At 40.7% G+C, this 26,965-nt stretch overlaps 1 protein-coding gene across 1 annotated transcript in view; it reads right to left on the reverse strand.

Moving 5' to 3' along the window:
- The window catches only part of ebf2 (EBF transcription factor 2), a 144,901-nt gene extending 126,822 nt beyond the window's left edge, over window positions 1–18,079 (reverse strand). The window contains exons 1-3 of the mRNA XM_034170337.1: window positions 17,807–18,079; window positions 16,155–16,311; window positions 6,951–7,014 (exon numbers count right to left, since the gene is read on the reverse strand). Of these exons, the coding sequence (XP_034026228.1) occupies window positions 6,951–7,014; window positions 16,155–16,311; window positions 17,807–17,940 (355 nt within the window). The 5' untranslated portion in view covers window positions 17,941–18,079. The remainder of the gene's footprint in view (window positions 1–6,950; window positions 7,015–16,154; window positions 16,312–17,806) is intronic.
- Between the last annotated feature and the right edge of the window lie 8,886 nt (window positions 18,080–26,965).

Below are 26,965 nucleotides of genomic sequence, written 5' to 3' on the forward strand. Positions count from 1 at the left end.
ACATGGTTCTCCTATATATGAGGTGTAGCTAAGGAGACTGATCATGTTCTCATGGGAAGATGCTGGAGACTCCTGCAAAAATGTGGGGTCTAGTATATATGTGCTCAATTTTTGATGATCTAGTGGTTAAGGTGTTGGGCTTGACAACAGAAGATCCTCGGTTTCAATCCCAGCCTGACTGGAAAATCACTAAGGTCCCTTGGGCAAGGTCCTTAATCCCCAAGTTGCTCCCGGTGTGTAGTGAGCATCTTGTATGGCAGCACCCTCACATCGGGGTGAATGTGAAGCGATTTGAGCGTCTGATGCAGATGGAAAAGCGCTATATAAATGCAGTCCATTTTAAAGGTTGCAGACCCCTGCTCTACGGTGCATTGAGAAGGTATTCACAGCGCTTCACTTTTTTATGTTACAGCCTTATTCCCAGTAAATTCATTTTTTCCTCAAACTTCTACTCACAACAACCCATAATGACAACATAAAAAAGTTGTTTTATTTTATTTTATTTTTTGGTAAATTTATTAAAAATAAAATACAGATAGGTGGCCGTCTATCCACTCTACCATACAGGCCTGATCGATGGATTTTGCTGCAGAGATGGGTGCCATTCTAGAAGGTTCTCCTCTCTCCACAGAGGAATGCTGGAGCTCCAACAGAGTAACCATCAGGTTTTTGGTCACCTCCTTAACTAAGTCCCTTCTCCCCTGATGACACAGTTAAACAGGCAGCCAGCTCTAGGAAGAATCGTGGATCTGAACTTCTTCCGTTTATGGATGATGGAGGCCACTGTGCTCATTGGGACCTTCAAAGCAGCAGAAATGTTTCTGTACCCTTCCCCGGATTTGCGCCTCGAGACAATCCTGTCTTGGAGGTCTACAGACAATTCCTTTGACTTCATGCTTGGTTTGTGCTCTGACTTGCACTGTCAACTGTGGGACCTTATATGTAAACAAATGTGTGTCTTTCCAAATCATGTCCAATCAACTGAATTTACCCCAGATGGACTCCACTTAAGCTGTAGAAACATCTTAGGGATGATCATTGGAAACAGGATGCACATAAGCTCAGTTTTGAGCTTCATTGCAAAGGCTGTGAATACTTATGTACATTTCTTAGTTTTTTATTTTTAATAAATTTGCTAGAATAAAAACAAACAAACAAACAAACAAACGTTTTTTTCACATTGTCATTATGAGGTATTGTGTGTAGAATTTTGAGGGAAAAAATTAATTTCCTCCATTTTGGAATGTGGCTGTAACAAAATGTGGAAAAGTGAAGTGCTCTGAATGCTTTCTGGATGCACTGCAGAGGGAGGATTTGCAAAAACTGACATAAAAACGGTCTAGGCAGTACTAGTGCATGCTCCCAAATCTAACCTCAGCTGGTGACACATATTAAATTGCTGGAAAGATGCATAATTATGGCCCCTTTAAATAAAAACTACTTTGGTTGATGATCTATTCAACTGGATACACTGGATTGAATTAAACTGAATTGATAGTACAAAACAAACATAACAATTCCACTTAAACCAACATGACTAGTTGTTAAAATGAATTTGTGATCAGTATTATTATGATAAAATGTGGGGGGAAACATTTATCTCTTTTTTTTTCCCAAACATTAGAAAAGATTTTTCAAAACGTCAAACATTCAGCCAGCATCGGGGAATAAGTAGTGTGCAGCTCATAGTTTCTCTCTGGTGGTTTCTGAAGACATTGGGAACTATTTTATGTTTGATGATTATTAATAATGTTGTACTTTGAGCCCAGAATTTACAACCAGATTCTTAAATTTACAAGCTGTTTCCTTTATGGTTATTTCTGACTTATTCCCCGCTGACTGGAGATTAGAGCTTTACACCAACATCTGATCAGAACAGGAAACAGAAAAGATGGCCTTTGCTTGGTTTCTCACTTCTCCAATATGTTGCATTGCTGACTGGGATTTTCACACACACCTGTATCGCTAATGACATGTAATGAGCCGCTACTCGACAGACGAACCCATTACACAAGCATTTTTACTTTGGAGAGCATTGCTTTTGAAACACTTTCCCCATCATCAAAGTCTCCATTGAGATGCCTTTGATATCTTTGTGGGAAGACGATGAGAGGAGGGGATGTAGAGGAAGAGCTTGTGCTTGTATGTATGTGCACCAGCACGTGTGTGAGTGCATGTGGAGGGTGTACGAGGGGGTCGCTGTGGAACGTGTCTTTTATCTTCTCTCCCATGGGTGCCTCTGCGCTAGCGGAGTAGGGGCAGCAGTGGCTCATGGGAACCAAGTTTCTCCATGCCGCCACGATCTGATGTAGAAACAGTATGGAGGGGGGTTGGGTGTTGTGAGGGTTTGACAACATGTACCTCATTTCTTTCTCCATACAAGGACCACAAATGGCTCCTCAGAAAGCTGAATGTTGGAAGATACAAACCCAGTGATTGGAGGCGAGGTACATCAGGAGAGGACGTGACTGGGCCGAAAGGTAGCAGGAAGGGAAGATTTTCTTTTTATTATTATGTTTTTAATTTAGGTAGAAAAGGTTTGCACTGTGGTTGTGCAGCCACATGACATTCACCTTCAGATAAATTTTTGTTTCAGTTATATTTCAGTGTTTAGACATTGCCGAGATGAAGAATGTGTGCACAATATAAATTTAAGCAATTAATTCACACTGGGTATCAGTCCCCACCAGATGCAATAATTCAAAGCTTTGAAACAATGACTCGTTCACAAAAGCATAGTGATTAAAACATTTTGAAACAGTGAATCACTTTGAAAAGTAACTAATTCAATTTGTGTTTCAAGTGTTTTGAAACTATGAACTGTTTTCTGAAATAGTTGGTTTGTTTATTGCTTTGAGCATTTCAAAGAAATTAAGAATTTCTCAAGCAATTGCCTAATTTAGTTTGTTGAATAATTAGTGAATTGGTTTCTTACATTTCTGAGTAAGTTAATGTTTTGAGCTTCCTGAAACTGCTTCTGAATGCAACTGGTTTATGTATTACTTTGAGCATATCAAAGAAGTGAATCATTTTCTGAAGTAACTGTTTCATTTAATAATTAGAAAAATTGAATTGTTTCTGATGTAAAAGGCTTACTGTATCATTTTCAAACACTGAATCATTCTGTGAGGTGTTTGATTAAGTTAGTGCCTTGAGTGTCCTAAAACTGGTTCTTAAAGCAATTGTTTCATGTATTACTTTGTGCTCAAAGAAGTGAATTGTTTGCTGAAGTAATTGTTTTATTTAATAATTAGAAAAATAACTGGTTTCTGCTGTATATAAAAGGCTCCTTACTTCCACCAACGAAGTTGGGCAGGGTTATGTTTTTACCCGTTTGTTTGTTAATGAACAGCCTGTAACCCACAATTTTTCATATATCATTCTGAAAATTTTTACAGAGGATTTATATCCTGATAGGCAAGAACTGATTCAATTTTCAAGGTCATAGGCCAAAGGTCAAAGTCAGGAAAAGTCTTAGAAAATTGGAAAAATCCCTCTCATTTAACACTGAACAAATTTTCAAAAAAATCATAACTCCATCAAAAAAAGTTTGACTTTCTTTCATATGTGACAGCATTATGTAGGATGGTATCCTTTATCGGTTGACAAAAGTTTGATCTGAATCTGATCCACATTAGAGATTTTGTGGCCATTTAAATTTGACATTGAAAACCCCATTTAATGACTTTTTTACATTATATCCTAAACAAACATGACCCAATCACTCTCAGATTTGAAAGTGAGGAGCAGACTGGCACCCACTATCACCTGACAAAGTTTGATCTGGATCTGATCCAGATTATAGATTTTGTGGCCATTTAAATTGAACATTGAAAACCCAATTTAATGTATATTTTACATTATATATGAATCAAACGTGACCTCATCACTCTCATATTTGAAAGTGAGGCACAGACTGGAACTCACTGTCACCTGACAAAGTTTAATCTGGATCTGATCTGGACTGTGGATTTTGTGCACATTTAAATTTCATATTGAAAATCTCATTTGGTGCACATTTTACATTACTTCTCAATCAAAAGTGCCTCAGTCACTGTCATTTTTCTGTTCTGGATTTACCTACACCACCAAAATTGGACAGAGGTTCCAATTTTATGGCTGTTTGCTTATCTTCCAGTCATCAATCAGAAAACAAGTGCTTAAAAGCAAAGACAAATTGTGCATAGGCGAGATAATGTTCTTTGAAAATAATCTGAAACAAAAAACCTGACACAAAAAGACAAAAAAAACTTTGATTCAAGTGAATGCACTAAATACATACTCCTGACATTAGATCACATCTAATTTAGCTTATGAAAAGTCACTTCTAACAGGACTTTGACGTTGAAAAATTTTCCAAGGTAAAAATTGGTGAAATTGGAACGCAGTGTTGGCAGACAATTGCGCTCTATGAGCGCAGTGCTCTGAAACATTCTGAAACATTGAATCATTCTGTGAGTGTTTAATTCACTCAGCATTTTGAGTGCTCTGAAAGTGGTTTGTAAAGCAGTTGATTTACTTGTTGCTTTGAAAATTCAAAGATTTGAACCATTATCTGAAACCATTATTTAATTTAATGTGTTGAATAAATGGAAACCATCACCTGGTTTCTGCCATAAAAGGCTTATTTAATGGTTCACTCATTCTGAAACAACAAATCATTTTGTGAGGTGTTTGCTTCTGATAATGTTTTGAGAGTCTTGAAACAGGTTTGTAAAACAGTTGGTTTACTTTTTACTTTGAGCATTTCGAAGACGGGAATCATTATCTAAAGCAGTTGTTTCATTTTTGAGTGTTAAATATTCAGAAACCAATGTATGGTTTCTGACATAAAAGGCTAATTGATTAGTTATATATATATATATATATATATATATATATATATATATATATACACAAGGTCTGTTAGAAAAGTATCCGACCTTTTTATTTTTTTTCAAAAACCACCATTCGGAAGATTCAGACAGCTTTCGGTGGCTTTTCAGTCATGTGACTATCTGAGAAATTGTGGAAGAGGTGAGCATGTTACAACATGTCCTGTGAGGCTTCATCACGGTGGCGCTTTTGTTCCGCCATCAGCTTTGTGCCCAAGCCATCGGCATGAATTTCGTTGCAACTCTTTTCATGGCAAAATCTTCTGTCACAGTGGAATGTGCCGAAAAAGTGCTGATGTCCACCTCTTCCACAATTTTCAGATAGTCACACGACGGTCCCACATCACCACAGCGTACACTTTGGAAATGATCTGGTCATTTCAGCATGTTGATGGCTGACCGGAGCACAGCGCACTCTCCACCGTTGTGCGGGCATCTTTAAACTGGTTGTACCGCTCCTTAATCTGTGTGATGCTCATAGCATCGTCACCGAAAGCCGTCTGAATAATGCGAATGGTTTCCACCTGGCTGTCGCCCAGTTTCTGGCAAAATTTGATGCAGTCGCGCTGCTCCAGTCGTTCCGCCATTTCCTTGCAAAGAAAAACAACGAGAGACTCCACCCATCCTCACACAAAGGCTGCTTACAAGCAAATGATGCAATCGACAGGCGTGAAAAAATTCTCGCATGCGCACGAAGGTTCAAGGTTGGCTCATGCAAGCACACGTGATTCAAATCCATCAGGTTTTTGAAAAAATTAGAAAGGTCAGATACTTTTCTAACAGACCTCGTATATACAATATAAACGCAACACTTTTGGTTTTGCTCCCATTTTGTATGAGATGAACTCAAAGATCTAAAACTTTTTCCACATACACAATATCACCATTTCCCTCAAATATTGTTCACAAACCAGTCTAAATCTGTGATAATGAGCACTTCTCCTTTGCTGAGATAATCCATCCCACCTCACAGGTGTGCCATATCAAGATGCTGATTAGACACCATGATTAGTGCACAGGTGTGCCTTAGACTGCCCACAATAAAAGGCCACTCTGAAAGGTGCAGTTTTATCACACAGCACAATGCCACAGATGTCGCAAGATTTGAGGGAGTGTGCAATTGGCATGCTGACAGCAGGAATGTCAACCAGAGCTGTTGCTCGTGTATTGAATGTTCATTTCTCTACCATAAGCCGTCTCCAAAGGCATTTCACAGAATTTGGCAGTACATCCAACCAGCCTCACAACCGCAGACCATGTGTAACCACACCAGCCCAGGACCTCCATATCCAGCATGTTCACCTCCAAGATTGTCTGAGACCAGCCACTCGGACAGCTGCTGAAACAATTGGTTTGCATAACCAAAGACTTTCTGCACAAACTGTTAGAAACCGTCTCAGGGAAGCTCATCTGCATGCTCGGCGTCCTCATCGGTGTCTCGACCTGACTCCAGTTCGTCGTCGTAACCGACTTGAGTGGGCAAATGCTCACATTCGCTGGCATTTGGCATGTTGGAGAGGTGTTCTCTTCACGGATGATGCGAAGGAGATGTGTTGCACTGCATGAGGCAAATGGTGGTCACACCAGATACTGACTGGTATCCCCCCCCCAATAAAACAAAACTGCACCTTTCAGAGTGGCCTTTTATTGTGGGCAGTCTAAGGCACACCTGTGCACTAATCATGGTGTCTAATCAGCATCTTGGTATGGCACATCTGTGAGGTGGGATGGATTATCTCAGCAAAGGAGAAGTGCTCACTATCACAGATTTCGACTGGTTTGTGAACAATATTTGAGGGAAATGGTGATATTGTGTATGTGGAAAAAGTTTTAGATCTTTGAGTTCATCTCATACAAAATGGGAGCAAAACCAAAAGTGTTGTGTTTATATTTTTGTTGAGTATATATATATACATATATATATATATATATATATATATATATATATATATATATATATACATATATATATATATGTATATATATGTCATCATCATCATCCTGAAGTCCACCTCAGCTATAGTTTGGGTGCACAGTCTGTGTCTTTGCAGTGGTCTCAGGGTTTGCTCTGCTCACCGTTGCTGTAGAGGAGCTGCAGCTTGTAGCGTGTTCCGTTGTTGGTCTTTTCCCCCGTCTGCTCCTTGGAAAGAAAGAACAGATGGACAGAATGCAGGACACGTAGTTAAATCACACTGGGGGCACAGATAATACAGCTGGGCCTCCCTGAGCAGTTTTAAGCACACTCGGTCTCCCCTAATCCACTGGCTTGTCCTCTCCTGCAGATGCAGCGTTTACATCAGTGTTGTAGGCTCAAAGCCCAAGTGGAAGCGCCATGAGCTGACTGCTTAACCTTGAGTTGGATATTCTTTGTGGAGGATGAACTATCATGTCTGATACCAGCTGCTAAAATGAAGATCAAATGCAGAGGTGCTCTGTGCAACACGGTAACGTGTGTGCACGTGCGTGTGCATTTGGTGTTCCTGCATGCATGTGCAGAAAGAGTGAGTGGAAAGTACTGTTTTGTGAGACTGAGCAGCAGTCGACCTTGACAGAAAAACTTCCTTTCCGCTAACCCTCCTTCCCCTAGGCTCTCCACTACCCTCTCCTCTTTGGCTTCCTATGGCTTCGTTTCTCTTTCTCTACCTCTACTGGTCTTTCTAAGTGGTCTCCAAGGAATGCTCTCTGGTCCAATAACCCAGGAGGCCAGCATCACAGAGACAGGAGCAAAAAAAAAAAAAAATAGGCGAGAGAACGAAGAGGGTGTGGGGGAGCAGAGGAACTGGTAGAAGGAGACAGCTCAGGAGGAAAAAGAAGTGTGGAAATTAAGATTCGTGAAGTCGGAAACTCACCAAGAGGAAAACCAGAAGAGAGCATGAAGCTTAAAGGGGTCGTATATAATAGAACTTTTTAGAAAGCATCTATAGATCATCGGGTGTCTTAAAACCTACTTTAATGTTTGTAGCCAGAAATAGTGCACAGATTTGAAGTTTTCGCTTTTTCTTTAAGTGTAATTTTCAGATTTCCATAAAACAATCTGTTCTGTGCTTGTTGCTTTACAAGAAAAGGAGCTGCTGCGTGTCACTCCCCGTGTTTAGGGCCCCTTCACACATAGTACAAATGTGGTCGAATTGCGTATGAATTGCCCATGAAGCAGCATCTGTTGCTACAACTATTTGCGCACACCAGCGGCTGAAAGACAGAGTGTGCCCTGTGATTCATCCCCATTCATTCATTCTGCCAAATTCCAAGTGACACACACAAACATCTAACACTGCTCGCATGGCACTTAGAAAATGTGTGTCCATTTGCACTATCAATCAATCAATCAATCAATTTTATTTATATAGCGCCAAATCACAACAAACAGTTACCCCAAGGCGCTTTATATTGTAAGGCAAAAGCCATACAATAGTTACGTAAAAACCCCAACGGTCAAAACGACCCCCTGTGAGCAAGCACTTGGCGACAGTGGGAAGGAAAAACTCCCTTTTAACAGGAAGAAACCTCCAGCAGAACCAGGCTCAGGGAGGGGCAGTCTTCTGCTGGGACTGGTTGGGGCTGAGGGAGAGAACCAGGAAAAAGACATGCTGTGGAGGGGAGCAGAGATCAATCACTAATGATTAAATGCAGAGTGGTGCATACAGAGCAAAAGGAGAAAGAAACACTCAGTGCATCATGGGAACCCCCCAGCAGTCTAAGTCTATAGCAGCATAACTAAGGGATGGTTCAGGGTCACCTGATCCAGCCCTAACTATAAACTTTAGCAAAAAGTAAGTTTTAAGCCTAATCTTAAAAGTAGAGAGGGTGTCTGTCTCCCTGATCTGAATTGGGAGCTGGTTCCACAGGAGAGGAGCCTGAAAGCTGAAGGCTCTGCCTCCCATTCTACTCTTACAAACCCTAGGAACTGCAAGTAAGCCTGCAGTCTGAGAGCGAAGCGCTCTATTGGGGTGATATGGTACTATGAGGTCCCTAAGATAAGATGGGACCTGATTATTCAAAACCTTATAAGTAAGAAGAAGAATTTTAAATTCTATTCTAGAATTAACAGGAAGCCAATGAAGAGAGGCCAATATGGCTGAGATATGCTCTCTCCTTCTAGTCCCCGTTAGTACTCTAGCTGCAGCATTTTGAATTAACTGAAGGCTTTTCAGGGAACTTTTAGGACAACCTGATAATAATGAATTACAATAGTCCAGCCTAGAGGAAATAAATGCATGAATTAGTTTTTCAGCATCACTCTGAGACAAGACCTTTCTAATTTTAGAGATATTGCGTAAATGCAAAAAAGCAGTCCTACATATTTGTTTAATATGCGCTTTGAATGACATATCCTGATCAAAAATGACTCCAAGATTTCTCACAGTATTACTAGAGGTCAGGGTAATGCCATCCAGAGTAAATCTGCCATCCTATCATGAAAACAGTCTGCAGACAATCACTGTCGAGGCGGATGTGAAATTTGTCTAAGTTCCCCAAGAGTGTGGTTTTGCAAACAGACACAGTGACAGTGCAGCTGTGGAGAGCTGTGGATCTGGACGTCACGGCTGGGGACGGCTGTCCTGCGGCGTGCCATCCACAAGACACATGTGCCGGGCGCGACATGTGCGCGGGGTCGGCTGTACACACTGACAGCAGATGTGAACATAATCAATCAATCAATCAATTTTTTTTTTTTATATGGCGCCAAATCACAACAAACAGTTGCCCCAAGGCGCTTTATATTGTAAGGCAAGGCCATACAATAATTATGTAAAACCCCAACGGTCAAAACGACCCCCTGTGAGCAAGCACTTGGCTACAGTGGGAAGGAAAAACTCCCTTTTAACAGGAAGAAACCTCCAGCAGAACCAGGCTCAGGGAGGGGCAGTCTTCTGCTGGGACTGGTTGGGGCTGATGGAGAGAACCAGGAAAAAGACATGCTGTGGAGGGGAGCAGAGATCGATCACTAATGATTAAATGCAGATTGGTGCATACAGAGCAAAAAGAGAAAGAAACAGTGCATCATGGGAACCCCCCAGCAGTCTACGTCTATAGCAGCATAACTAAGGGATGGTTTAGGGTCACCTGATCCAGCCCTAACTATAAGCTTTAGCAAAAAGGAAAGTTTTAAGCCTAATCTTAAAAGTAGAGAGGGTGTCTGTCTCCCTGATCTGAATTGGGAGCTGGTTCCACAGGAGAGGAGCCTGAAAGCTGAAGGCTCTGCCTCCCATTCTACTCTTACAAACCCTAGGAACTACAAGTAAGCCTGCAGTCTGAGAGCGAAGCGCTCTATTGGGGTGATATGGTACTACGAGGTCCCTAAGATAAGATGGGACCTGATTATTCAAAACCTTATAAGTAAGAAGAAGAATTTTAAATTCTATTCTAGAATTAACAGGAAGCCAATGAAGAGAGGCCAATATGGGTGAGATATGCTCTTTCCTTCTAGTCCCCGTTAGTACTCTAGCTGCAGAATTTTGAATTAACTGAAGGCTTTTTAGGGAACATTTAGGACAACCTGATAATAATGAATTACAATAGTCCAACCTAGAGGAAATAAATGCATGAATTAGTTTTTCAGCATCACTGTGAGACATAAGAGCGCACTGCTTCTCATTCATGTCATTTCATGACTGTATGTCTGTGAGCATGGGTCAGAGGAAAAGACTGATCATATTTGTATTGTCCACTTGATAAGAGGGATTCAATACAATGCAGTGTTTTTATATAATGTGTGGTTTTATTATTTTTTTTAAATACATCCATGTCCTTCCCGATATCAGGCAGTTTCCCGCAGCTTTCACAGGACAGAGATGGTAGTTCAGTGGTAAAGTTTCTGACTGGCATTCAGAGCTTTTGGAAAGCACGATGTGTAACCACATCATGCAGCTGCTGTGAAAAGCTGCTGTGTTCCCGTGTGCACGGAACCGTCACAATAGACATGGGCTGATAACCGGTTTCACAGTATACCGCGGTATGTAAAAGCCACGGTATCAAACCAATAAAATTTTCCGTTATACCGTCTCTACAGTATGAGCGGGTTATGAGAATTCTTGACAGGCAGAGCGGAGGTGGCTACTGCCGCCCTTCCCCCTGGCATGCATCTCTGTCTCTGTTTACAAAACAGGCAGCTAACATTAGCTAGCTCTGCATAATGGCTGAAGGAGCCGAAGCCTGCACTGAACTTTTCCCTTCGTCTAAAAGGACCAAGTCAGCTGTATGGGATTACTTTGGCTACCGTTAAAAGGCAGACTCCAATTAATTGGAGGAAGGAAGTCATCCAACATGCCAAACATGCTGGCGTACAGCGGCAGCCGGAGCACGGTAGCTATGGCCTGTGTCGGACTCGGAGCGATTCAAGATACCCGCAATGGATTACATGGAAGGAGTAAACTTTATCCCATCTGTGAAACCGCTGAGAAGTACAAGCAGTGGACTTGAGTCGTGCTTGTGGTCAACCAAATTTCTCCCACAAATATGTCAAGAAGGACAAATACATCTATTCCAAGCACTTTGTTGGTGAAGCTGGGCCAAGTATTGAGCATCTGAAGTTCCAGACCTTATTCCAGCCACGTTTCTCCCAAGCAAGTAAGTCATGTTTCCCACGGGGCAGATGCTACATGTCTAAAAGAGAGACTGTCATTTTGGTATTTTCTCTAAAGTTATCAGTGATATAGTGCTTGTAGTGGTATACACTGCTTCAATTACTGCGCCATCTAAGACAGCTTGCTCGGCATTTAGAAAATGTGTGGCCATTCGCGCTGTCAGCACGAAAACAGTAGGCAGACGATCACTTTCGAGCTGGCAGTGAAATTTGTCTAAGTGCCCCCATTACTATGAAGTTGCCAAGTATGCATGTGGTGTGCCAGTGTCAGCTCCCCCCACAACACGTGTGTGCATGTGTTTCATGCGCTCCCCCCTCAGACAGGGCTGGTGGCGCTGTGGTAAAGGAGTTACAGTGCCAAGCTATAGACTGGAGGCTCAGTTCTAGATGTGACTCCTACTATGTCCTCAGACAAGACACTCACTCTGCCTTATCCCAGTCCACCAGGATGTAAATGGGTACCACCGGTGGCTGAGTAACCTGCAATGGCCTGATTTCCCATCCAGAGAGAGAGAGAGAGAGAGAGAGACTCTCATCCTCTTCATACTACAGTATCCTGGGATAAATGTTGGTTTGATAGTAGGGCTTACTTTTCCTTTCTCTGATCAAGTCACAGACTCTTGAACATTTCCAAGTCATTTCCAAGAGAACTTTGAAGGTGTTACAAACTTTGGTGACTGCAATGGAGAAACATCACAGCAACTGACAAAACTTTTTAATCTCTGTTGCACCACCAGTCACAGTGCCAAGGTGGAGTGAAACAAAGAAGACACAATAAATCTTCACTCAGCCTTTCATATTTTTCTGACATCCTCTTACTAAAAAAAGCAAAAAACAAAAAAACACCTCCCTAAACCCTAGGATAACAAAGTCCACCATTAAAAAAGTGATTTATACTACCTGAGGACACTTCTTATACTGAATTTTGGCAACCAATAAGTACATAACAAATAAACTGAAATGAAAACTGGATCAGTTCAGATCCGATTGTACAGCAGGTAGCTCAGTAGATAGGGAGCTGGTCTGCCGACATGTACACTTGGATTTGAATGCAACTCGTGTTTCCTGTCAGTGATCTTGGACAAGACATTTAATCCACATTATCTCAGTCCACCCAGCTATAAATGGGGCCCAGCCTTGGCCGGAGAAGTAACCTATGTTGGACTGATGTCTCATCCAGAGGGAGTTCTAGACTCTCATCCACGCTACGGAATATGTAGATAAGCCCAGGCACCAACAGGCCTCAGAGCCTATATGGAGCTTACATCAGATAGAGTTACTATACCACAAGGCTGAAAAATGAATTGTTCACATCAACAGTAATCATTTCCTTTGTCCAATTACTTGTGAGCTCTGAAAATGGAGCTACTGTACTGTGTATAAAACTGGCTGTAATTCCTCAGTGGTTATTGTCATATTCTTATTAAAATCCTTAAATTAAAGATGAGAGTCTACACTGCAAGGGTATCTTGATTATTTCAACTTCAGATGAGTTGTGGTGATGCACAGAGGCAAATTTACAACAACAACAAAAAAAAACTATCTGGTCCAAATACTTGTGTACCTGACTGAAAATTATTGTAAAGTATTGTAGATGACTTCCTCTCTGTGTGTGCTTAATAAAAAGATACCACTTTATAACTGGTACATTATGTGTTTTATTTGCAGTGCCCTCCAAAAGTATTGAAACACCTGGTATTTCATGCATTTTAATGTTTATGCCATTTCACATACAAAAAAGAAAAAACAAAAACTAAAATTTCTAAAATTATCTTCCTTAAACTCAAACTGAAAGCAAATCTCCACAACGTGATATAAATTAATTAAAAATAAAAACCAAGATGATGGGTTGCATAAATAATGGAACACTTTGGTATAACACCTGCAAATAATCAGTTTTATTGTCAGCTGTCCACAGTGTATGTTTTGCATTTGTATCCTCAGTCATACAGCTTCATGATGAAGTGGTATAGAGGAGGATTTTCTTTCACCGAATCATCATATCTAGGCTTGCATCTCAGATGTACCTTCTGGCAGTTTGTAGCTGAACTTTTGGGTCTTCTTTTTAAGAAAGCCCTCCTCTTTACCACTTCATCATGAAGCTGTATAACTGCACTGTGCACAATTTATCCAATCACAGCCACAGAAGCCTGTAAATTCTTCTGGGTTGTCTGGGTGTCTTGGTGGCTTTCATCACTCTTCTCCTTCTTACACAGTCACTCAGTTTTGGAGAGCTGTCTCCTCCACACAGATTTACCATAGAGTGTCATTCTGTTTGTATTTCTTTGTAATTTATGTAAATAAAGTTCAAGACATATTCAGTGACTTGGAATTGTTCATGTATCCATCCCCTGACTTGTCTGAAGAAAACTGGCAATAATGATTATTTACAGGTATTATACCAAAGGGGCTGATGCAACCCATCATCTTTGGTTTTATAGTTGTAGAGATTTGCTTTCAGTTTGAGGGAAATAATTGAATCAATCAATCAATCAATCAATCAATCAACTTTTTTCTTATATAGCGCCAAATCACAACAAACAGTTGCCCCAAGGCGCTCCATATTGTAAGGCAAGGCCATACAATAATTATGAAAAACCCCAACGGTCAAAACGACCCCCTATGAGCAAGCACTTGGCCACAGTGGGAAGGAAAAACTCCCTTTTAACAGGAAGAAACCTCCAGCAGAACCAGGCTCAGGGAGGGGCAGTCTTCTGCTGAGACTGGTTGGGGCTGAGGGAAAGAACCAGGAAAAAGACATGCCGAGAAGGGGGGCAGAGATCGATCACTAATGATTAAATGCAGAGTGATGCATACGGAGCAAAAAGAGAAAGAAACAGTGCAAACAGTGCATTTAAAAGAAATTTAAATTTTTTTGCACTTGAAGTGGCATAAACAAATTAAAATGTGTGAAATACCAAGTGTTCCAATACTTTTGGAGTGCACTGTATGTATTTATTGTTTTCACCTGTGCATGGTAGTACATATAAGGGCACTGTTTTTGGTCTTTTGTGTTCAGGTGACTTGGGCCAGCCTTTGTGGAATGATTAAAGGTTAGCCAAGGACAATGTAATTTGATTTTAAGAAAGATCATTTTAAAAATCAAGGTCACGGGTCAAGGTTGAAATCTGGGCTCAGTGCTTAAGTGTACGGGAAAGCTAGAACTGATTTAAAATACATCTATGGTTACTGTGAAACAGTAATATGAAATCATATTGCTATTGGCCACATGACCTTTGAACTTGTGTGTTCTTAACAGGTCAAACTCAAACTCATAATAATTTAAGTCAAATATTTTGGAGCCAGTATGGTTGTGAGTGAGTGGCCCACCCCTGCCCACTCTCCATATCATGTGGAGTTGTGTCAGGAAGGGCATCCGATGTAAAACGCGCTACCTCGGATCTGCTGTGGTGACCCCCAAGTGAATATAAGGGAGAAGCTGATGGGATTGTTATGTTTGTGAGTGAGTTATGGTTATCGACAACATGGTTGAGTTATAGAGAGAACTGTTAAGATGTCGTGCTGACACAGAACCATCTATTATAGTATCACTAAACCACCAAGAATGAATTTGCATGACTCAGTGCCAAATGTTTAAGACATGAATGTACGCTCAATGTGTTGCCCTTCTTTTGTTTTTTGCACATTGTAATATGAATTCCAGGTGTATTGCTTGTGATGTGTAAACCAGCAAGACTGATTGATGTTGAGTGCTCATGTATTAAATGATAAATTTGAACAAAAAAATAATTTTGATTTAAAATAATAAAAAAAAAAATCTTTCTGTAAAGGTAGCTTGTAACATATGTCACAGAACTCCAAAGTCAGGTATTTCTGCTGTTGCCTGTAGCAGAGTAGATTCTGCATGCAAATACACAGAATTTAGAACTCTGATGATGTTTTAACTTGAAAGTCCAACCATATTTAACCACAAAAATACAAAAATCGATTTGGCGCACTATAATATCTTTAACTTCGGGTGAAAGATTGATGCCACTCTTTTAGGAGTTTTGGAAATGTACACATATGTTGCCAAGCTTTTGTTCTACCTCTGCATAATTATAAAACAAAAACAGATGCCAGGGTAACCATGCAGAAAATGAACTCCTCTGCTGCCATCACATTGCTCTGCACTGGCCTATGTGGCACAAAAAGAGAGAGCCCCCCCGCCTGATATTCACACGAAAACTAAGCTTGAAACCTCAGCTGAGAGGACGATGTCCTCTTGTCTGTCTCACCACAAGGCAAAAACATCCATCAACACTGGGCACAAGGCTGCAGGCGGTCTGCCCTTTCAGTTTCTGTTTTCAGTCACACTGCTGCACCCTTCTTTATTTTGGTCTGATCCAACCTGAGGAATTTGACTCCCCTCTCAGCAGTACTTGGGGTGCATGCAAAAAGTCAGACTTGGATAATTAGTTTGCTGTATAACTTAAGAGGAGCGTCATTTGCATTTTTTTAAAGTAGTGATGTCCTCCTAATGAGGCAAGCTGCTAATTAGTCATTAGATATTCTTTTTCAATCTCACACTCACATCATCAGCTCATTGAGGATGAAGCTTGTGTAAACATGCACCCGTCAGCTTTTAGGGAAGAGCAATACACAAACACCTGCATTTTACAGCAGAAATACTCTATATTATATGTTAAAGCTTTGCAGGATGTGGGGAATTTGTAACATCATGAAGACAGATTCACCTTTTCATGCTCAACAAAGTCCACGAATGCAGTCCTCTCCACTTCCACGGGCTGTCCGTGTCTGTCGTAGAGGGCCAGCACGAAGTGGAAGAAGTTGGACTTGCGTAGATTTGAAGGTGGCTGCTTCTCAAAGTGAGCTCTTGACAGAGCAACTCCACTGAGGACAGAACAGGAGAGCACACCTTCATCAGGTCCACACCCAAAATATAGCTGCTGCTTTTTATGGCCGCAAGTTTTCATCAAATCACCAAAAATGTGTTTAAGTTATTGAAATAAAAATCTAAAAAGGAACTGCAGACACCAGCAGATTTATCACAAAACCAAAGAGCATCTCCTTGTTTTGCTGAAACTTTAGACTCATGATGCACTTTATTTTAGAAAATAAATATAACAAAGAAAAAAGCATGTTTTTCCCCAAGGCCTCCAAGTTAGTCCATTAAAATGAGAAATTCTGGTAATTTATACTGTTTTGTATGTCACAAAATCTACTGTTTAGAAAACTAATAAATACAAGCTTGTTATTCTAATAAAATAAAATAAAATAAAAAGGAAAGAGGCAGTAAAACTTGTTGGTGCTTTAGTCTGAAAGTTTCAAGGTCAACAGAAAACACATCAGCTATTTTATTGTGCTCTTATTTGAAGCATCTTTATTTTAATAATAATAATAATAATAATAATAATAATAATAATAATGACAGATACATTTTAATAAAATTCTGATTCAGACACATTTCACTTTGGAGAAGCAAGAGGAAGATTTTAGCATTTTTGTAAAGAGAGCAGAGAGAGTCTCTGGTGGCTTTAAAAAATTCTTTATTGGGACGACACAACGGGCATAAAGCTGATTTTTCCAACAAAGTTTTTCTGCAATAATTGTTACACACGGGAAAATACAAAATTGAAATTCTTTTGAACTATAATAAATGTATCAGTTATTACAATTTATTAGTAATCCTGAATGCAATCTATACATCTGTCTCACAATATATTTATAATATATTTTTAGAACTGTATTGTGTATACGCCATAATTACATTGCTGTCTGCTGTAAAAGAACAAGTTCATTGTTGTTTTTATAACTCGATTCATTTAATGTTTATGTACTTTGGTAGGTGAAGGAGTTGAACATTGTATTTTTCACGCCAATATGTCACAAAATATGTGCGCGATGAGGAGTGCTAATATTTTAAATAAACTGATTTTATATATAATCAATATATATATATATATATATATATATATATATATATATATATATATATATATATATATATATATATATATATATATATATATATATATATATATATATATATATATATATATATGCAGCTATAATAGGATGCAAAAAGTATATTTTGATTTGTCAGGTCATTGCGCAAACACCGTCAGTAAATTGGCCTTTCAGTTCATTTTTTTCTTCGCTTGTATTTTCCTGCACATTTAACCACGTGTGAAAAGTTTTGGGAGCAGCGATACTGAAAGGTGAACGTGTCATCCTTTGCAACAAGTAGTTTGTGTTCGTTCTTTTGTTCAATTTTAATTCTAATCAACATGAAAACTGCTGCCACCGTTGCTAAAAACGCACATAAATCATATTTCTGCAACAATGAGACATTTTTAATTCGAGGAGAGCTGGGTTTGTACTGTACCTTTGCGCTGCAACGTTCGCATCCACAACCCCGACATTGCGCACCCACGACCGGACCGGATCCATCTCTTCTCCAAGACTTCTCTCTTTTAATCCGCTCGCTTCTCGTATCAGATGCTCCTGTATCCCAAACATTTAAGCCCCGTCCTGACACTTCAGCACAGTTTTCTGTCTAAATAAAAAAGCCAATAATTAAGTGTAAGTGGAGGAGTTGAAGCACTTTGGCAAATAACGGAAAAACCAGAGCGCCGCAACAAGCGCCAGCTTTGACAGGGCTGTGCAAAATAAATATTAAATAATTTATAATGTTTTAGAAGGCGTTTGAGTAAAAATCCACACAGACTTTCTCTTAAGGCTGAGACGATGGTAACAAATGTAATCCCACACTGATTGCAAACATTGTCCACGCGTCAGTTGGAGCGCAAAGGATCACCTGTTCGGTGAGCGCAACTCCTCCAACAGTTTGGTCTGTCTGAAAAATAGTGTCACACGTGCAGAATGTCTTCCTTTGTAAAGGGCCAAATCGGATCAAAACGGTTGAGCTTGTAGTGAAGCGCTGCGTTGGAGCATGAATGAGACCCTCTGCTGGGATAGCGCGTGGAGGAGGGGCCTCAGTGCCATATGGGGGGCCGATTGTTGAAATGGATGCTCTCATAAGTGTGTAAAGTGCATTCGCTGTCTGGACTTCAGCCAGATTCAGCATCAAACCACCAGTCCACGCGCACCTTTTCTACAAGTTTGTGCGCAGCTTCGAATGTAACATTATATTCGTTTAATGTGTGCGTGAACTCAAAGAGCAATTGCGTGTTTTAAATGAAGTATATATATTTCTTTAATATCAAGTTTATGTTTGATTTTTATACTTGTTAAAAACCCACTTGCTCTTTTTTTCATTGAACACATCAGCGCGTGGACTGTGATTGCGCCGAGGACGCGTCACGTCCCGTTGATCCATCAATCTGCGCCAAAAGCGCACACGGCTGCGCGCTGATTGGCACCTGGCCTGCAGGCTGTCTGCTTTCATATTGCACAGAGAAGCTTTGTCGAGGCCCGACTTTAAGGATCTTTGAGGCTTTTTGATAGATTTTGAAATAGTAAGGTATATTTTGTCTGGTTTTGGAGTCGGTGGGCTTTTTGCGTCCGGCCTATCATTACGCTTTGGTGCACTTTTGGCTGATGTGAAAATTTATTTCCGCTCCTGTTCGTCTGGAGTTGAAAAGGAAAGTTTTTTAAATCCCGGTTCCTGCAGAGACTATTGTCTGTGTGCGGAGTTTGTGCTCCTGGACAATGAATGTAAATCTGCCCCCCTTGGCTCTCCGCCTCAACCCACCATCTGCCAGCGCGGGACAAAGTCAGATGTTCTCCCAATTATGAGAGCGGTCTGGGGGAATCCTGCCACCGAGTCCCCGCCCTGTCGGGTCGTCCCTCACAACGTTTTGATTGACAGCTCTAATTAACCCAAAACCACGAAGGGATCTGCGGATGATCATGCAAAGTTTACTGAACATTCCCGTGCAAAGCATGTTGAGCTGTGAAAGGTTGTCTGATCCAGACTTGGTAGCAGACATAGCTGGAAATAGTAAATTAGTGCCTTATTCATAGACTGCTGATTTATTTTTCTTTACATAGTAACCTGTGTGGTGGTGGTGAGGTTCGGGACTGACATCTTATTTTCCTATTAAACATAGAGTTTTGCTTTGAAATTATCAAAAAGAAAAAATAACTAACTAAAACTAAGTTAAACACCTGCTTCTGACAATAAGCCACTGATTTGAAAGAAATTATGTTTGGGGAAAAAAACAGTGTTTCCAAATGTTCCAAATGCTAAGTGAAACAAGTGCTTCAGAAAATGTCAATTGGGGGATTAAATTAAAATACTTTTTTTTTTTTTTTAACAAAAATGCTCACTGTTTCAGAAATTATTACAACAAATATGGTTAATATTTAGACAATGAGGAATCAGTGGTTCACAAAATGATTCACTGTTTCAAAATGCTTCAAAACTCAATGAAACAGTTGCTCCAAAATGATTTACTTATTCAAAAGGATTGAAACACTAAGTGAAACATTTCTACAAATGACTCACTGTTTTAGAAATAGTTGTAACATAATGATGCTACATAGCAAGGATTCACTGATTCACAAGAATTGCTTCAGAAATGTATTAACAGGAATGAAACACCAAATAACACGTTTGTTTCCAAAAATAACTCACTGGTTTAAAGTAGTGGCAACAGTATAATTGTTGCTTATTTTAGCCAGTGAGGATTCACTAGTTCATACAATTATTTTCTGTTTCAAAATGGGAAAATGAGAATGATATTTTCTCATACAAAATTAATCAAATCTAGGCTCAAGTCTCCTATATTCTGTCTGGCAAACTGTAGCTGAAACGTCATGTGTTCTTTTTAAGAAAGTCTGCCTCTGTTCCACTCAGTCATGAGTCTTGTAAGTACTGATTCTTCAATCACATCCATAGAAGTTTCTAAGCCCACAGAGTTATCATGAGTGGTTTCCCTCATTGGTGTCCTTCTTGCCCCATTTCTGTACTTAAAAATTAGAACAAAACTCATCTATCTATCTATCTATCTATCTATCTATCTATCTATCTATCTATCTATCTATCTATCTATCTATCTATCTATCTATCTATCTATCTATCTATCTATCTGTACTCTTGGACTTTATGACATCATAATGCATGCAGAGATTAGTCCGTATTCTACAGTGTATGGATGTTTGTGATGCCATATCTTTTGCCAGTCACTCATTTTTAAACACAATCTGTTGTTTGTGTGTTCATGGCAGTTAAAATGTCACTCTGAGAATCTCCCTCTTATCTTGGTATTTCAGCCCCACAGGTGCGAGGCCCGCCAGTGATTACAGTCTTGCGGGGTTTTTGCAGCCTTTTCACTTTGCTGAAGCGGACAGTGGGCCCAGAATGGGGGATTAGTTAAACCACAAACGTCTTTGTAATCAGTTTAACCCGCTGAGACGGTCAGCCCGTGTGTTTTGAGGAGGAGGTGTGGAGGGGAATCAGTGACTGCAAACCAAACAATGGCCTATCGTGTGCCGCTCGTCCTCTCCAGCATTCCCCAGCTCCCAGGGGACACCCGGAGCCACTCTGTGTGGATGGCACCGGGTCCACAGAGGTCACACAGGGCGTGGTCTGTGCGTGGAAGTGGGGGTGCTGGAGACGCAGCAGCTGGTTCTCGTCCCTCCTCTCCACTGTGCCCAAAACAACAGAGCAAATGGGCCCCGCCACGCCCCCTATTGACCACTTGTTTTTGTTTACTTATAAATGATGTGCTTCTCCTGAGGAGTGCGTGCAACATTTCGTGCACTTTCTGGTGACCACTCAACAGGAACAAAGAATTGTGTACTTAATTCTCTTTATGAAGCATAAATCTATTTATTTAAGGAAACATATCAGAAAAGTATGTTTTAAAAGAAACATTTACCAAGAAATGTGAGGATAAGAGTTTATAAAATACTCAACAAAAATATAAATGCAACACTTTTGGTTTTGCTCCCATTTTGTATGAGATGAACTCAAAGATCTAAAACTTTTTCCACATACACAATATCACCATTTCCCTCAAATATTGTTCACAAACCAGTCTAAATCTGTGATAGTCAGCACTTCTCCTTTGCTGAGATAATCCATCCCACCTCACAGGTGTGCCATATCAAGATGCTGATTAGACACCATGATTAGTGCACAGTTGTGCCTTAGACTGCCCACAATAAAAGGCCACTCTGAAAGGTGCAGTTTTATCACACAGCACATGCCACAGATGTCGCAAGATTTGAGGGAGCGTGCAATTGGCATGCTGACAGCAGGAATGTCAACCAGAGCTGTTGCTTGTGTATTGAATGTTCATTTCTCTACCATAAGCTGTCTCCAAAGGCGTTTCAGAGAATTTGGCAGTACATCCAACCAGCCTCACAACCGCAGACCACGTGTAACCACACCAGTCCAGGACCTCCACATCCAGCATGTTCACCTCCAAGATCGTCTGAGACCAGCCACTCGGACAGCTGCTGAAACAATCGGTTTGCATAACCAAAGAATTTCTGCACAAACTGTCAGAAACCGTCTCAGGGAAGCTCATCTGCATGCTTGTCGTCCTCATCGGGGTCTCGACCTGACTCCAGTTCGTCGTCGTAACCAACTTGAGTGGGCAAATGCTCACATTCGCTGGCGTTTGGCACGTTGGAGAGGTGTTCTCTTCACGGATGAATCCCGGTTCACACTGTTCAGGGCAGATGGCAGACAGCGTGTGTGACGTCATGTGGGTGAGCGGTTTTCTGATGTCAATGTTGTGGATCGAGTGGCCCATGGTGGTGGTGGGGTTATGGTATGGGCAGGCGTCTGTTATGGACGAAGAACACAGGTGCATTTTATTGATGGCATTTTGAATGCACAGAGATACCGTGACGAGATCCTGAGGTCCATTGTTGTGCCATACATCCAAGAACATCACCTCATGTTGCAGCAGGATAATGCACGGCCCCATGTTGCAAGGATCTGTACACAATTCTTGGAAGCTGAAAATGTCCCAGTTCTTGCATGGCCGGCATACTCACCGGACATGTCACCCATTGAGCATGTTTGGGATGCTCTGGACCAGCGTATACGACAGCGTGTACCAGTTCCTGCCAATATCCAGCAACTTCGCACAGCCATTGAAGAGGAGTGGACCAACATTCCACAGGCCACAACTGACAACCTGATCAACTCTATGCGAAGGAGATGTGTTGCACTGCATGAGGCAAATGGTGGTCACACCAGATACTGACTGGTATCCCCCCCCAATAAAACAAAACTGCACCTTTCTGCTTTTTATTGTGGACAGTCTAAGGCACACCTGTGCACTAATCATGGTGTCTAATCAGCATCTTGATATGGCACATCTGTGAGGTGGGATGGATTATCTCAGCAAAGGAGAAGTGCTCACTATCACAGATTTAGACTGGTTTGTGAACAATATTTGAGGGAAATGGTGATATTGTGTATGTGGAAAAAGTTTTAGATCTTTGAGTTCATCTCATACAAAATGGGAGCAAAACCAAAAGTGTTGTGTTTATACGAGGTCTATTAGAAAAGCATCCGACCTTATTATTTTTTTCAAAAACCATATGGATTTGAATCACGTGTGATTACATCAGACATGCTTGAACCCTCGTGGGCATGCAAGAGTTTTTTCACGCCTGTCGGTTACGTCATTCGCCTGTGGGCAGTCTTTGAGTGAGGAGTCGCGCACCCTCTCGTCGATTTTTTCATTGTTTAGGAATGGCTCAGAGACTGCTGCTTTGTTTGATCAAAATTTTTTCAAAACTGTAAGGCACAACTGAGTGGACACAGTTCGATAAATTCAGCTGGTTTTCAGTAAAAATTTTAACGGCTGATGAGAGATTTTAGTCTGTAAGTGTCGCTTTAAGGACGGCCCACGGCGCTTGACGGCGATCTGCGCTTCGAGGCGGCAGCGTCTCGCCGTTTCAAGTTGAAAACATTTTTTGGCTCTGTTGACCCAGTAAGTCGTCAGAGAACAGAGAACTTTCAGAAGAAGTCAGCATGAGGAGTTTATTCGGACATTCCATTGTTAACAGACATTTTGTAATGAAAGAACGTGCGGGCAGAGTCGCATGTCGGGCCGGACCCGACCATGGGGGGTCGCGACAGGAAAAACACCTCCGTTGGAAACCTTAACAGACATGCCCAAGCTGTTAAACAATTTCTCAGATACTCACTTGTTGAAAGCCATCAAAAGCCGCCTGAATTTTACAAATGGTTTTCAACACGGAGGTGTTTTTCCTGTCGCGGCGCACACAGATTCGTTGAGTCGTCACGGAAACGACTCGGCGAATTTGCGCGCACGTCTTTCATTACAAAATGTCCTTAAACAGTGGAATGTCCGCATAAAGTCCTCATGCCGGCTTCTTCTGAATCTTCTCTGTTCTCTCACGACGTCCTGGGTGAATTAAGCCTTAAATTAGGATGTTTTCAGGTCGAAACAGGCCGACGACGGCGCCTGGAAGCGCTGCGCGACGTCCCGCTCCATGGGAAGTCCTTACAGCGACAGAAACACCCCATAATCTCTCATCAGCCGTTAAACTTTTCACCGAAAACCAGCTTAATTTCTCGAATAGTGTCCACTCGGATATTCCTCACAGGTCCAGAAAAATTTTTGATAAAGCAACGCGCGCTGTCTCGAGCAGCGTGTGAAACAAAGGAATTCAGCCGAGAGGGCGGGACCACATCTCACTCAAGGCCTGCCCACAGGGAAATTACGTCACTGATACGCGTGAAAAAACTCACGCATGCGCACGAGGGTTCAAGCATGATTGGTGGAATCGCACGTCATTCAAATCCATATAGTTTAAAAAAAAAAAGTGTCGCTTTCTTATCTAATACACCTCGTATTTTTGTTGAGTGTATTTCAGTTGCAAGCTTCATACAGGAGTAATAATTCTCATGTGTCATTTTGTCACCAGTTTATTTGATAAAGTGGTGACTTTCAGTTCTTTGGTGAATCTGCCCAGTTAAATCAATAACTAGCCATGTCTGTTATAAACTGAGAGATCAGAGCTCAGAGATGAAGGTCATGGGGTCACCTCTTTCTGTTTGTGTCAACGCAAATTATCTCAAAAATTGTACATTTTGAGAAAAAAAATGTGCAAGGAAGTATTGATCATCTTTTGGTGACAATCCAGACCTCCCTCAGAATATTTGCTTTTATTTCCCTCTTTGTCATTATCGTGACATCACAAAGTTCTAAAGCATTAAAAAAATATACATATTTGAAAAGAGTTCTGTAAAGTTTTTCGCACAGAAATCTGAAGTAAATTTATCTGAGTAGATTTACTTTTTTCTTTTCTTTCCTATTCAGTAAATTGGCCATTAGTATAGTCTATTTTAATACAGAGCCACATCTAATTAGACATTTTTTCAAGTGTGTTGTCATCCCACCGCCTGTTCCTAAAATCCTGTGTGGTGATGCCTGATAATTGATTGTCAAACCTGCAGAGAGACTCATGTATGCCAACAGTGACATTTGGCCTTTGTGTCCTTTTTAATTTGAATGCTGATACCTTTGCAGGTGAAGGAAGGTCCACATCTTTAGGGTCCTGGTGCTAATCATTGACCTATGGCATTGACTATGGTCTTTGGTACTCGGACTGTTTAGATGACCTTGGTTCCTTTGGAATGACTTGTGTCAAACAAAGGTTACGTGGGGTGAATCAGGTGAGGAGTGTTATTTGCATTGTGGAGGAACATGAGCTGCAATATTTTGACCATATGGCACGTTTCTCTGGGCATGATCCACCATGATCCCTCAGTATTGAGAACCTGAAATGTGCAAGGGGTGCCCGTATTTTACATGGCTGTGGAAGAAAGATGACTATTTTCAAGCAGTGGTTATGGATCAGTTGTTTGTCTATGTAGTTTCTATCAAACAGTAATCTTTGATGTTGTCAGATGAAGTCTACCCAGAAAAATAAAAAGTTGCAGTTCCTTCACTGGTAGCTTGAGGCTGGCACCAGGTTCACATTCAAGTCCATGATAAAATGTCCATCTTGAGAGCAGAAAGAAATACGTTTACCGTGGGTATAAAAACCAATTTTGGTCTTTATAGGTAGTTTCACGGGGGCTTTTCCTGTCTCTATATAAAACACATGGGTAACGTCTCACAGTGTTTGCCAAGTATATATACAGTCTGTGGTTTCCACCAACCTTTCAAAGATGGTTCAGTAGTGCAGTGGATGCTATTGCAGTCATAGGCATTATGGTTTTATCCCAACCCATTCAACCCATCATGAAATGTAAATTAATCAAAGGTTTGTGATACCGTGAAGAAAATACAGAGCTTTTCATGGCGTTGAGCCCACTGTCTTTACAGATTTACTGGCCTCCTTACAGATTTTTCTGGCTGTACCCTTTGAAAGGTTTGTGGACCTTAAAATATTTTTGACGAATATCATAGAAGGATATTGTTCATTCAAACAAAAATAACATGGCCAAAATGTGGAAAATATTCAAATATTACACTAAGAATATACTGGAGTATCCTGCACAACTGCAAGGTCTGTAGAAGTGCTCAGTTTACAAACTGTGAGTACTAATTTGATGTAGTTTCCTTAAGGATTCATTTCGATGTCTAGCAATTTCTTACTTTTAAATTCAGAGAAGATGAAATGTTGGCCCTTGGTCCTGCAAGGCATCAACATCAGTTTGACCAGCTTATACTTAACTTAGACTCATGTGTCATACATCACTCTAACAATGTGAGAAGTCCCACGCTGTCCTTTGACCTACACATCAGAGATATCACGAGGACTGATTTCTTCCACCTTCATAATATAGCGAAGATTCATCTCATCCTATCTATGTATGATGCAGATGCTGATCCATGCATTTGTCTCTTCTAGACTGGATTCTTGCAATGTTCTATTTTCTGGTTTACCACAGTCCGGAATTAGGGCTCTCCAATTGGTTTAAAATTCTGCTGGCAGAATTTTGACAACAAGCAGAATGTTTGACCACATTACTCTGATTTTGCTATTCCTTCATTGGCTTCTTGTCTCTGTGAGGTCTGATTTTAAGGTTCTGTGACTAACTTATAAAATTACACTGGTCTACAGCTAAAATGCTTCTGAAATGAAGATAGTCAAACTTCACTAATTTTGGACCACAGAGAATGAAAATTGTTTGAAATTGTTGATTGGCTGTAGTTTTAAAAAATGCTACTACTGTGCTACTAAGGGTTAATTATATAACCCTTTTGCTGATTTTTAAAGTGTTATACGAGGGCTGTCCATAAAGTATAGGTCCTTTTTATTTTTTTCAAAAACTATATGGATTTCATTCATATGTTTTTACGTCAGACATGCTTGAACCCTCGTGCGCATGCGTGAGTTTTTTCCACGCCTGTCGGTGACGTCATTCGCCTGTGAGCACTCCTTGTGGGAGGAGTCGTCCAGCCCCTCGTCGGAATTCCTTTGTCTGAGAAGTTGCTGAGAGACTGGCGCTTTGTTTGATCAAAATTTTTTCTAAACCTGTGAGACACATCGAAGTGGACACGGTTCGAAAAATTAAGCTGGTTTTCGGTGAAAATTTTAACGGCTGATGAGAGATTTTGAGGTGATACTGTCGCTT

This window comes from Thalassophryne amazonica, chromosome 5 (assembly GCF_902500255.1).
Source record: "Thalassophryne amazonica chromosome 5, fThaAma1.1, whole genome shotgun sequence".
In the NCBI taxonomy this organism is placed as follows: Eukaryota; Metazoa; Chordata; class Actinopteri; order Batrachoidiformes; family Batrachoididae; genus Thalassophryne; species Thalassophryne amazonica.